Genomic DNA, 13,179 nt, shown 5'->3' with positions numbered 1-13,179 from the left:
GTGATGCAGCTTAGAAGTAATATAAATAAAAATTGTTCTCCATTCTTTAAAATGGACAAGCAAATTTTGGATAAATTGTTAGGATGTCGTCCAGTACACCAGATTCAATGAAATAGTTACACAGTTGGTGGTACAAGAGGCCAGGAGGTCTAAAGTCCTTTACGGTTTCACATTCAACAATATAGTGTTCTAGTGAAGGCATTAAAGGTTTATCACAGAGTTTACAATCTGAGTATTTTGGTAGCTCAGCCTCACTAACCTGCCAGATGTGTCTATAGCCAAGGCGAATTCGCGCAATGACTACATCACATTGCCTGAAGGAGTAACCATGTTGCACTCCATGCGAGTAATATTTTTTTTAAGAGGAATGGGAAAGGAGAAATACAAGCAGGCAGAGAGAAAGAGAAGGGGAGATCAGTGGAACAGTCCAGTCTGAAGGGTAGGCCGAGGGAATACTTAGGACTAAAGGGAAGGCCAAAGGATCACTCCAGCCTGAAGGGGAGGGTAAAAAAATGTCCAGCCTGAAGGGGAGGGTAAAGAAACAGTCCAGCCTGAATGGAAGGCCAAAGGATAACGTCCAGACTGAAGGGAAGGCCAAAGGATAACGTCCAGCCTGAAGGGGAGGTAACAGTCCAACCTGAAGGGGGAGATTAAAGACTGAAAGGGAGGCCTGAGGAATAGTCCAGCCTAAAGGAGCAGTTCAGTATGAAGGAGAGTTATGTCTTTTCGTTATCTTTAACATCCTCGATATCGTCAATATCACACGTATACTACCAGCCTGAAGCTCCATCAACCGGAAACCCTTACTCTACAGCTTACTTATTTTAGCTGGTGACTCAAGCTCTGCAATTAGCTTCTCTTAGCTGGAGATTCATACTCTGCAACAAGCTTTTCTCAGCTGGAGACCCATACTCTGAACTTAACTTCTCAGTTACTAGAACTTATTGTTTATTAATCTGGAGGATCGTCTGTTTCATGATCTCTGGTGTCTCTCAGTCTCGTGGAAAGTTTTATATATTCTCTTACTTACAATGCAATTATCTTATCTCTTTATTTTCGTGTATTTGTATTTCTGTCAATTAAAATGTTTCAATATTATTTTCGTCAGTTCTTGTTTCCTTGCAACAGTGATTCATGCACAAGCACTTATACAGGATGAATCAAAACATTGCTTCATCCAGTCTCAATATGTTGCAGGTAGCTACAGGTGACGAATCTCGCAATCCTGAGCATTCCAGGTGCAAACTCTGTGAGCAGGAACTGTCATGATTTCAACGTGTTACATTATTGACTGCCCAGTCATTTAATCCTTCAGACCTATAGGAATGAGGTACCTGGAGCTTAGCAATCATTTTACTCACTCTCGTGTTCTTGATGATATCCTCGTAATGCACCCTAAAATTTTCCGGTACAAACTACTGATCACGTGGCCCTGTATGACTAACCATCATGTGTGATGGGGATTTTTTGCATCACGTACCTTGTTCTTGATACTCTCTGTACTTCCCTTCTTATAATCTTGGGCAGTTGCACAAATGCACAAATGTGTTAATAGCAATATTATTTTGCTCGGATAGTTTCTAAGATGCAGTAATTACCATTCAATCGTCAGTTTCCTACTGAGTAACTAAGATCCAGTTGGTCACAAAGTTCACTTTATTTTAACTGAGCTGGATGATACTGGTTTTTACCTTTCGTCTGTAAGTCTAGAAAGGGTCTCAGTTTTTTTTCGTTCATTTTTACATAATGCATTTTGCAATATTTATGGAGCCCATATCTAATCAAACCCCTTAATACTCATTTCGTCTAAGATGAAATTTACATTAATTTATTGATCTTGTTTTACGATACTCAAAGCCATGAGAGTTCAGATACAACTGCGAGAGGGGGGGGGGGAGGGGGGAATACATTCCGTGTCAGGTTCCCCCACTGACTTTATCACAAAAATTGCAACGTTAACAATTATTTAATGCCAAACTCGGTATGGTGTATCCAGGACACAATCATGGTAAAATGTGGGGAAGGGGGTATATTAGTGGGGCGACAAGTGGGGTGGGGAGGCACGAGGGGTGACTCAAGAGGGTGGCAGGGGGTAGTAGGAGGGGGGGGGGGTGCGGCAGAAAGTGGTGGCTCAGGGGCAACACGGATGCGATTTTCAAGGTCTGGAGCTCACTGGTCATTCTGGTTTATTAGTCGACTCCAGAACCTCTGGAATACGACGGACGATCCTCCGTTTATGGCCACGAGCCACCAAGGGAGGCTCCAGGAGGAGGGGGGGAAGGCTCCAGGAGGAGGGGGAAGGCTGCAGGAGGAGGGGGAAGGCTGCAGGAGGAGGGGGAAGGCTCCAGGAGGAGGGGGAAGGCTGCAGGAGGAGGGGGAAGGCTGCAGCAGGAGGGGGATGGCTGCAGGAGGAGGGGAAGGTTGTAGGAGGAGGGGAAGGCTGCAGGAGAAGGGGAAGGTTGCAGGAGGGGAAGTCTTGCCTGCCTGCTGCAGCCAGCCAATAGACGCAGCAGCCTACGCAGCAGGCAAGACAGGAACGCAGCAAGCAAGACAGGAGTCGCAGCAGGCTACGCAGCAAGCAAAGCAGAAGACGCAGCAGGCTAGACAGAAGACGCAGTAGGCTACGCAGCAGGCAAGACAGGAGACGTAGCAGGCAAGACAGGAGACGCAGCAAGCAAGACAGGAGACGCAGCAAGCAAGACAGGAGACGCAGCAGGCAAGACATTGACGCAGCGGCCAAGGCAGTAAACACCACAGGTGAGAAAAGTATGTTAGAGATCATGCGGTCAACACCTTGGAGGACGTTGTTTAACATGCCTGATCAGCTTGACGGCCGCTTTAATATAAAGCATGAACGATCAGATTGTTGGGTGTTCTGAAGCATACATGATCAGCTGAGTTGACACCACGAAGAATGAATGACCAGATTGTTGGGTGTTCTAACACATAAATGATCAGCTCGACGGGCGTTCCAAATTTCGACGACCAACTTTTAAAGGCGTTGTAAATCATGGATGAACAGCTTCAAGAACGCTTTTTAACTTGGATGATCAGTTTGAAAGGAGTTTTAAAGCACCTATGACAAGTATAAATTACGTCCGAAGTCGTCACCAAAGTGGTGGAAGTAGACCGATGAGCAATAGTTTGGTATTCAGGGTTGTTCTTGGTGTTGTGGGAGCCCTCTCTCACACAAAGTTGTTCCTGAGGCTGCTGTTGTGGTAGTCCTGGTCCTGCCTCAAAGTTGTTCCTGAGGCTGCTGTTGTGGTAGTCCTGGTCCTGCTTCAAGTTGTTCCTGAGGCTGCTGTTGTGGTAGTCCTGGTCCTGCCTCAAGTTGTTTCTGAGGCTGCTGTTGTGGTAGTCCTGGTCCTGCCTCAAAGTTGTTCCTGAGGCTGCTGTTATGGTAGTCCTGGTCCTGCCTCAAGTTGTTTCTGAGGCTGCTGTTGTGGTAGTCCTGGTCCTGCCTCAAGTTGTTCCTGAGGCTGCTGTTGTGGTAGTCCTGGTCCTGCTTCAAGTTGTTCCTGAGGCTGCTGTTGTGGTAGTCCTGGTCCTGCCTCAAGTTGTTCCTGAGGCTGCTGTTATGGTAGTCCCTGGTCCTGCCTCAGTTAAAAACTACTCACAGCTTCCGCAGGAGTGCACGGGTGTCTGTCGCTTCCTTGTTCCTTAGGCTCGATTCATACACATTATTTTCTCACCGTCTCTCTTTCCTTCCCACACGCACACACCCTTTGTTTCCCTATCTCCTCCTTGTGACCCTTTCTCTCCTCTACTTTTCCCCATTCAACCACTCTTTTTCCAGTCCCACACTCATCAGGCAGTCTCTCCCTCTCACCCCTTCATCCCTTTCCCAGCGCTATCTCCCTCCCTCCTGCCCTCCCAATCCTCTACCCGCCCGCCCTCTCTCCGTCACCGACAAACCAGGGTCAAGAAAATGCTTAGTACCCGGCCGGCGTTGTCGCTCCTGCCCGCTGATGGCGTCCATAAAATTGGAATATAAATCACGCCTCGCCACAGTTGAGGTGCTGTATCAATTTTCCAGGCGGGCGACGGTGGCCAGGGTGGCGAAGGTTGCTGGCCAGACCTTGTTTACCGCCAGCTCCCTGCTGCTGCTGCTGCTGCTTTGTTGGTGGTGTTATTGTTGTTGTTGTTACTGTTGTTGTTGTTAGTGGTGGTGATGTTGGTTGCACTGTTGCTGCTGCTTCTGCTGATGTTTTTGCTGCTGTTACCGCCCTCCCTTTGTTTCTTCTAGTCAGTCTGGTGTTGACAACGGCTTTCATCGGACGAAACGTTCATCTTCCTTTCTCATTTCTCTGTGGATTTTTCGCATTCAAATGATCAGTGTTTCGTGATCGTCAATTGCATACATATATATATATATATATATATATATATATATATATATATATATATATATATATATATATATATATATATATATATATATTTATATATATATACTTGTCATCTTGAATAAAAATACTAATTGTAAAATGTTGTGATTAAGTTGAATGCACTTTAATAATGGGTTGGACAAAAACAGACAGCATTATAGATATTAAGGTGCTTTTGAAAACGGCAAAAACATATTACCTTATATAAATATATAATATGTCGGCTTTCTTCTAGGGTTGCGTCCCCTCACAAACCAAGTCGCAACCTGACTTGTTGCCTAAATTGCTTTAATGTATTTCTTCTTGTTCCTTTAATTTCTATTCTTGAGAACGTCTTAAATCTAGACGAAAGCATTTGGAAAATCTTTTCTACTCCTTTCACAAACATAAAGAGCTCTACAACCTGTGTCGACTTTGTTCCTTTTTTTTAATGTAACCAATCTTCGTTTCAGCTGAATATAAGAAGGAGGCGAGACTGCTATTTGGGGAACATGAAATAAATTCAGCAGGTGTCCAGCAAGGGGATCCCGTCGCTTCTTTCTCTTCTGCATAACTGTTGGAGAGGTCAGAGGCAGATTGACTGGTTCCGGAATGACGGCACTGTGGTAGGTATACAAGAATCTCTGTTAAAGGATCTACAGGTGGTGAAACCTAAAGAAGGAGAATTAGAACTCTGCCTCAACCTCCCTCAAAGTATGAAATCATTTCATCTTACCAATAATTTACATATAGAGTTTTATCAGTTTTACCAATAGTCACAATTTTGGCCCCATCAACATCTTTGTGTTATGGGTCACATTTGGGCTCAAATGTCATTCCTGCAATTATCGACGAACATTTATACGATCTGAGAAGGATGGAACAAAGAAATAAGGGAACTAAAATTAGGACTGGCCTTAATGATACTAGCGAGCACCCTGAGAGGAAGAAAACTGTCATCCGTGTTCTCTCACACACGACGAGTTAAAAGCTGGTTACGAGGAACTCAGTAGAGTAAGCCACTTCTTTGTGAAAAATTGGTACTCTGAAAGGTATGTCGAATAGATCATTAAAAGGAATGCAACCCGCCATGCTACCTCTAATGAAAAGGAACTTCTTTTCAACAGCACAGAAGGCGGAGGAAATGAAATATTCCTGAAAGACATAATTAACAGCCACGTGACTCCTGCCGACACTAGCCACAAGATTCAATTCAACATTTACTACACGAGCAACTTCGTGTAGTAAATGACTACACGAGACCACCAACTTCCTCATAAAGAATTCACATTGAAACAAAGCAAAACCTCTTAAAAAGAGACAAATATTGCCATGCCTTTAAAAGCCAACATGGGACTTTGAACCCTAACGATCTCAATATATAGGCAAGACGGAAAATATATCTTTCAAGGCGCCAGACAATGCACAAGCAACTAAACTCTGTGAAAGATCATATCGTTTTTACACAGAACTAGACAATCACCAGAGATCTCCTGACAACAACAACAAAAGTAATCAACAGAAACAACGACAACAGAAGATTGTGTATGGCCGTATCACAACATATGAGACAGTTTCACTCGACTATCAGCAGCCCACCTACACTTAGGTACACCTAACCATCATGAAGACCTGGACAGAACATCCACCTCACACCTCAGCTACTGCTCCAACCGACGTCAACTGTCTAATACCTCACGTCACCTCAGATTAAACTAAGCGCTGTTATTACTTATTATTATTAACGATCTTTATTGACAAAATTAATTACAATTTTGCCTAATCTGAGGATTTTGATAGTCTTATTAGAGTGAGGATAATGCTGGTATTCACTGTCACGCAGGACAGAGGGTCATACATAAGACAATAGGTCTAAACTGTAGGCTGAAGCAGTGTTATTACTGTGATGAAACGTATACACTTGAATAATGACATTATTTCCTTCGCTTCTTACCTATTCTCATGACTATCTTCCCGTGCTCAGTCCCTTTTCTCCCTCTCTCCCTTTAAAGTCCTCTCCTTTTCTCCCTCTCTCTCCCTTTAAAGTCCTCTCCTTTCCTCCCTGCCTCCCATCCTCACTCTGGTAGACACACACCCACCATCATCAATGACACTTCACTGGTTTTACGATGATTAAGGTAACCTTGAATGGGAGCTGGCCATCACCCTCCATTTGCCAGGAAAGGTTTACATGTTGATTCTCTCTGCACCACTGCTTGAAAAGCCCTGTATTTGAACTCGTAACAAGGGCGATCAGTTCAGCAGCTATCATGACAGCAGTGAAAGGTCCGAAATAGGTAACTGAAGAGAGCTTATAAGAATTTAATAATTTGAAAGGTTAGGAAATAACTAAACGAAAATGCAAATGGAAATGAAACAATTAGAGATAACGTACGGTGACATACTTCACTTATACTCAGAAACGTGAAGATATCACGAAGTATGTCATCCAAGGTATATAATGATTTTTTTTATATATAACATTTTCATAAGGGCTTCATTTTTCCCATTTGTATATTAACATAAGACGATCAGCAATAAAGTGATTTTATGCTCACAATGATTTCAGAAGATGAATCTCGCATTCTTTTAATGATGAATTCAGGAGCAGACGACTTCTGGCTCTTTTTGAGCAGGCTTAAAGATTTCAACCCATCCTCCTGTTTTCATAGTACTTTTTGTAACTATGTGGTCGATTGTACCAATATGTATTAATAGAGCCCCAATAAGCAACTTTTTGTACTATTTTGTTAATATAATCCTGTAAAAATTAAGTTTAAAACCAAACTTAAATATTTCTAGGTCTAGTTTAGCCCATATATTTTTACTATATAAGACCTCATATAGCGTGTATTATACCTTTGATGATTAGATTAGGTTTGGTTTTATTAGTAACATAAATATAAAAACTTTCCCGGTTTATCAACACGCTAAGCCTTCATCTAAGGGCTCATCATGTTAAGCCTTCATCTAAGGGCTCATCATGTTAAGCCTTCATCTAAGGGCTCATCATGTTAAGCCTTCATCTAAGGGCTCATCATTTTATGCTTTCATCTCAGCTCATTATGTAAAGCCTGTATAACAGGAAGATATATGCATCAATTAGAAAACAGTATATTATTGTGGCAGAACTATACACATATTACATGCTATGATAAATTGTTTTATAATTGTTGCTTACATTTTAGTGTACACAATTTTCAAATGTTCATATTTATTATTCGTTATGCTTAAAAGCTACACCTAATATTATTATTAATTAATAACCTGAAGAGTCAACAACACTTGTACCTCCTATTAGACTGTTTTACGGGAACTCTTTTCAACGGTTCACAAAACGGAGGAAAGTGTGCTGAAAGATATTACTAATAGTAACGTTATCCCCACAAACACAAATCAGAAGATACAATTAACAATTTACTAGAAAAAACAAGAAAACGGCCAACCTATTCATGAAGAACTCTCCAGACACCAAACAGAACGCCTTGAAAGAAACCAACGTCGTCTATGCCTTCACATGACATAGACGACGCCATTCTTTAAATACAGCAACCCGTTCTCGCAAATTTAATAAGTCAATATTGACTTATTAAATATGTGCATAGGTGACATACTTAACATAATAGATACCCTTAAAAAGATTCATAGAAAACACCGACCTTACCTAACCTTGTTAGTATCTTAAGATAAGCATCTTATTGCTTCGTAATTACAATTATTACCTAACCTATAATAGAATACAGAGACATCAGTAAGGGAGAATTACAGGACGACAGAGTTAGAGTGCACGGGGGTGTGAAACCCCCGTGTGAGAGTGTCTGAAACCCTGGTTCGGCTTCAGTGGAAACCGAACCAGGGTTTCGGGAACCAGGGAAACCGAACTCGGAAATCCTCGAGGGTGCAATAGTACCCCAGGTTGCAATTATTTTACCATGTCCTGGGGTAGTCGTTTAGAGCATGCATCTGGGAATACCAAGCGCATTGGTTCGAATCCTCTTCACGGCTACTGTGGATTTTCTCATTGACATATCACGATAATGTGATTTCTCAGTAATTATAATAATAATAACAATAAACAAGAGAACAATTTACATGACAAACATCTTGTTCAAATTCTTCTTTACGTTTTAGTTAAAATTCATAACGTTTCGAGTAATTCTTATATTCATTATAGGATCGAAAGGTAAATTTTGTGTTAAATCAGCAAATCAAAGAACTCAAAATTGCAGATACTATGCAAGAGATATAGTGACAATAGTTACAACAAAAATAGAGAGAAAAACAGTAGACAGATGGATGGATAGACGGATTGATGGATAGACAGATAGATGGATAGATGGATTGAGAGATGGGATGATGGATAGACTGATAGTTAGACAGACAGATGGATGGATAGAGAGATGGATGGATTGAGAGATAGATGGATAGAGAGATGGATGGATTGAGAGATAGATGGATAGAGATATGGATGGATTGAGAGATAGATGGATAGAGATATGGATGGATTGAGAGATAGATGGATAGAGAGATGGATGGATTTGAGAAGCTATCTTGAGATGATTTCGGGGCTTACCGCCTCCGCGGTCCGGTCCTCGACCAGGCCTCCTTTTTGTTACAACCCCCCCCCCCCTTCAGGAAGCAGCCCCCTAGCAGCTGTCTAACTCCCAGGTGCATATTTGCTGCTAGGTAAACAGGTGCATCAGGGTAAAATAAACTTTGTCCATTTGATTCCGTCTCCACCAGGGATCGAACCTGGAACCTCAGGACTACGAATCCGAAGCGCTGTCCACTCAGCTGTCAGGCCTGAGATGGATAGATGATTGATAGATAAATAGATAGATGGATGGATAGATAACTAGATAGATGGATGGATAGATAACTAGATAGATGGATGGATAGATAACTAGATAGATGGATATGTGAGATGGATAACTATAGAGATGGTCAGAGAGATGGATATCTCTATAGATGGATAGAGAGATGGGTGGATAGAGAGATAGATGGATGGATAGATGGGTGGATGGATAGATGGATAGACGGATAGAAATATGGAAGAATAGATTGGTTGAGGGATGGATTGATGAATAGATAAATAGATAACCAATTATATATCACAACCTACATGGTCAAAGCGAGAGAGTGAGAGCGAGGGGAGAGGAGAGAGAGAGAGAGAGAGAGAGAGAGAGAGAGTAAGTTCCTTCCCATATATTGCCTCACGGTAGGACTTTACATAGCTCATCTAGGTATGCCTGAGAACCTTGGCTCTTGATATGATTCTTGTGGTAGGTTTGTGATGACTGGAGGTAGGTCGGTGGTGGGTGGTGATTGGTGTGTGGATGTTGTTGGGTCACGGTAGGCGGGTGGTGGTTCGATGCTTGTAGTTTGATGTGTGATGGTAGGTTATTTTTTTTTAATTGAAACTGCAATCAGTTTATTGAGGTATAAATACATACAAAGGGATGTTATGGCTCAAGCTATTCTCACCCCGTTGGTGCGTTGGTAGTTTTTGGTTAGTAGTGGATTGTTGTGGTTGGTATGTCATTGGTGGGCTGGGGTGGATGCTTGCTGGTAGTTGTTTGGTGGTTGGTGATAGATATGTGGTGGTTGGTGCGTAGTATTAGATGAGTGTTTGTAAACGGAGTGGTTGAATGAGAGTTTCGCGATAGGTTAGTATTAATTGGATCATGATAATTGAGTAATAAATGCTAAAAAATAAGTTAGATGTGATGGATGGTGCATAAGAGTGATACATATGTAACATGCAAGTAACTGATGGTGGCAGAATTGTGGTTGTAGTGCCACATGGAAGAAAACCACCCCACCACAACAAGTAACCTCATCCCATACCTAATCTGATCCCAACCAACTTCGACCAATCACCCTCTATCCCCATCAAGGGAATAAGCAAATAGTTAACGTGGTGTAGGTGGGCGTCCTCTCTTTCCTGCCTCCCATCCCCCCTATCCCGACCATTACTCTTTACCCCGAGGCCACGAGGATGAATAATGCATGTGGTGTGACAGCGGGAGGGTCGTGTGATGAGGGGGACCCGTGAGGCAGGTAATGAGGGCTAGCGTGCCTGATTAACACCTGGTGACGAGTTGGCTCTCTCACTCTCCTCCATCTCTCTCTCTCTCTCTCTCTCTCTCTCTCTCTCTCTCTCTCTCTCTCTCTCTCTCTCTCTCTCATTCTCTCTCTCTCTCTCTCTCTCTCTCTCTCGCTCTCTCTCTCTCTCTCTCTCTCTCTCTCTCTCTCTCTCTCTCTCTCTCTCTCTCTCTCTCTCTCTCTCTCACACACACACACACACACACACACACACACAAATACACACACTTTTTCTGCCCTTTTTCACTATTTACTTCCCTCATTTGATTCCACTTTTCTTATATAATGTCTAAAGACATTGCCTTATTCAACATTTGATACGTAAGTCAGTCGTAGGTAATCTGATTTGTTACCAATAAAAATATGAGCAATTTTACTAAGACTACAATCATTAATAGCATAACTATACGCAGAAAGAATAGTAAATACTACAGGGCAGCTACTATTACCCGTGATAATAATAATGCACAAAGAAATAACATTTACGTGATTTATCAATGAGAACGTCAGTAGGAGCTATGAAGAGGCTTCGAACCAGCACACTGGACACCTCCCAAACACACTCCTTTGTGCATTTGAAGAGAGCGTTGGTGGGTAGAACTCTTATACTACTCCAGAAGCGTGGGTATATATATATATATATATATATATATATATATATATATATATATATATATATATATATATATATATATATATATGGATATGTGTATGTATATGAGTATATATGTATATGTATGTGCATTTCTATACAGGATATGTGGAAGCTGGTCAGAATTGCATTTCACCTTTGTAAACACACGTTAATGACGCTATGTAAAAAGCTGTTTTTGAACATTGTTCTTGAACTCGAACACTGTTTATGTAGGACAGACGTAAATCTGTGAATTTATGATAGTTGGTTAGATTAACATTTTAAAATCCCTACAATCACCTTCTGTGTTTGACTGTTCAATAAATCACTGACTTATATGTTTAACAGATCTCTAACCGTGGCGTTGGAGGACAGAAGAAAATGTATATATTCTGGTTAGCATTGTAAATGTGTGGCCACATCTGTGGTAGAAAAAAATTAAAAAAAACTCCAGAATGTAAAGGGGCAATGTGTGATATCCTGACTTGGTGTTAGTTGGCTGTCTCAGGACCCATAGTTAAATATGTTGAATCCCAGGTTACATTAATTTGTTGCATATCGTGGTCCAAGGATTTAGGGTATGAGCATAAGCTTACCCAGTATGCAAGTTCGAATCCTCTTCATGGTTACTTCTGATTTTCTAAATAATAATAATTGTCTTCGGTATACTGGACGAAGGAAAATTATTTGACAGTAACGACATTTGATTGATTGTTGCCGCCGAAGGCGGCTAGTTTATTGTGCACCCCATACTCATCCTGTGAGCGGTAGCGCAAAAGCATTACAGAGGGCACAAAAGGTCTTTATCAGACCTCATCTTAGATTATTACATAAACAATTTCATCTATCCTTCACACCTTATAGTTACAATGTCAGCTAGTTACAGAGAAAGTGCTATTACAAGAGCTACATATTTACAGTAAGTCATCATACATTAATGGTAGGTCTTATCGCTAATACATAGTAGTTTGACCAATGGGGATATTACAGTCATAGGGGAGCTTCTGTACATTTGAGTTGGTAAGCATCCTCTGGTGGTCCTGTGGGAAATCAGACAAGGAAAAATAAAGAGAAATACAAGTACGCATCTGGCTTTCCTTACGACCAAATCCAAAAGGTTAAGGACCAAACACACCACTCAGTTGAAGATTGAGAGGTGGGACCCAGGAGCTGAAGCTCAGTCACTGCATTCATATAACGATAAGCAAATTTACATATTTAATTGATATATATTGAGAGATTTGTTAATAGTGATTTGTTAATATATATATATATATATATATATATATATATATATATATATATATATATATATATATATATATATATATATATATATATATATATATATATATATATATATATACATATTTATATATGGGCGTTTAATCAGCAAGAAATATAGATCTTGGGTGGGGCCAAGGACTCTCTCGTCTCAACTCTACGTGAGAAATGAAGACAAATAAGATCTGTCATATGAAATCAGGATGTTTGTATGTGGTGAGAAGGGCACCAGGATCTTGACACACCAGACGAGTGACACCCTCAAGGCAACGCTTTCACTACTCTGTCGACACCACATCCACACCTCGTTCACTCGACGAGGATACGAGTGAAGTTCACAAGTAATGAATACAATCCCTGGGTACAATCCTTGACGAAGCTCCAAGACTATTCTCGCTAACTTCAGTCATTGACAACACTCCCTGACAACACTCATTGACAGCTGTCATGTGTTTTCCTTGTACCATTACCAAGGGGGACTCTAGTCCTTTTAATGCAGATGCATTAACTCACCATGGATCATCCAAAGTAGTGGAGTAAGTGAGTTGAGTTCTCGCTGCACGCCAGCTACCACAGTCTGATGAACCTGCCACACACAGAGTTGTCAGTCCGCTTCGCAGTGGTGTACTAGATATTCAGTGCAAGCACAATAACCCGATCTTTCAGGTCTGATGCTCCACCCCTCTGATAACTTCAGTAAAACTTACAAGTCGGAGTCTTGTGCTTGATCTCAGAAATCCCCCAAAAGGCTATATACCCTTAACTGGTCTACATGACAATACCTTGGTG

At 41.3% G+C, this 13,179-nt stretch overlaps 1 protein-coding gene across 1 annotated transcript in view; it reads right to left on the bottom strand.

The window, feature by feature from the left end:
• Positions 1-3,235: 3,235 nt before the first annotated feature.
• Positions 3,236-13,179, bottom strand: part of LOC123756633 (protein starmaker-like) — a 50,430-nt gene continuing 40,486 nt past the window's right edge. The window contains exons 3-4 of the mRNA XM_045739862.2: positions 4,792-4,988; positions 3,236-3,593 (exon numbers count right to left, since the gene is read on the bottom strand). Coding sequence (XP_045595818.2) covers positions 3,236-3,593; positions 4,792-4,988 — 555 coding nt within the window. The remainder of the gene's footprint in view (positions 3,594-4,791; positions 4,989-13,179) is intronic.

Source organism: Procambarus clarkii, chromosome 26 (assembly GCF_040958095.1).
Source record: "Procambarus clarkii isolate CNS0578487 chromosome 26, FALCON_Pclarkii_2.0, whole genome shotgun sequence".
NCBI lineage: Eukaryota > Metazoa > Arthropoda > Malacostraca > Decapoda > Cambaridae > Procambarus > Procambarus clarkii.
Note: the sequence above shows the minus strand (reverse complement) of the source record. Positions and strands in the feature narration are given on the sequence as shown.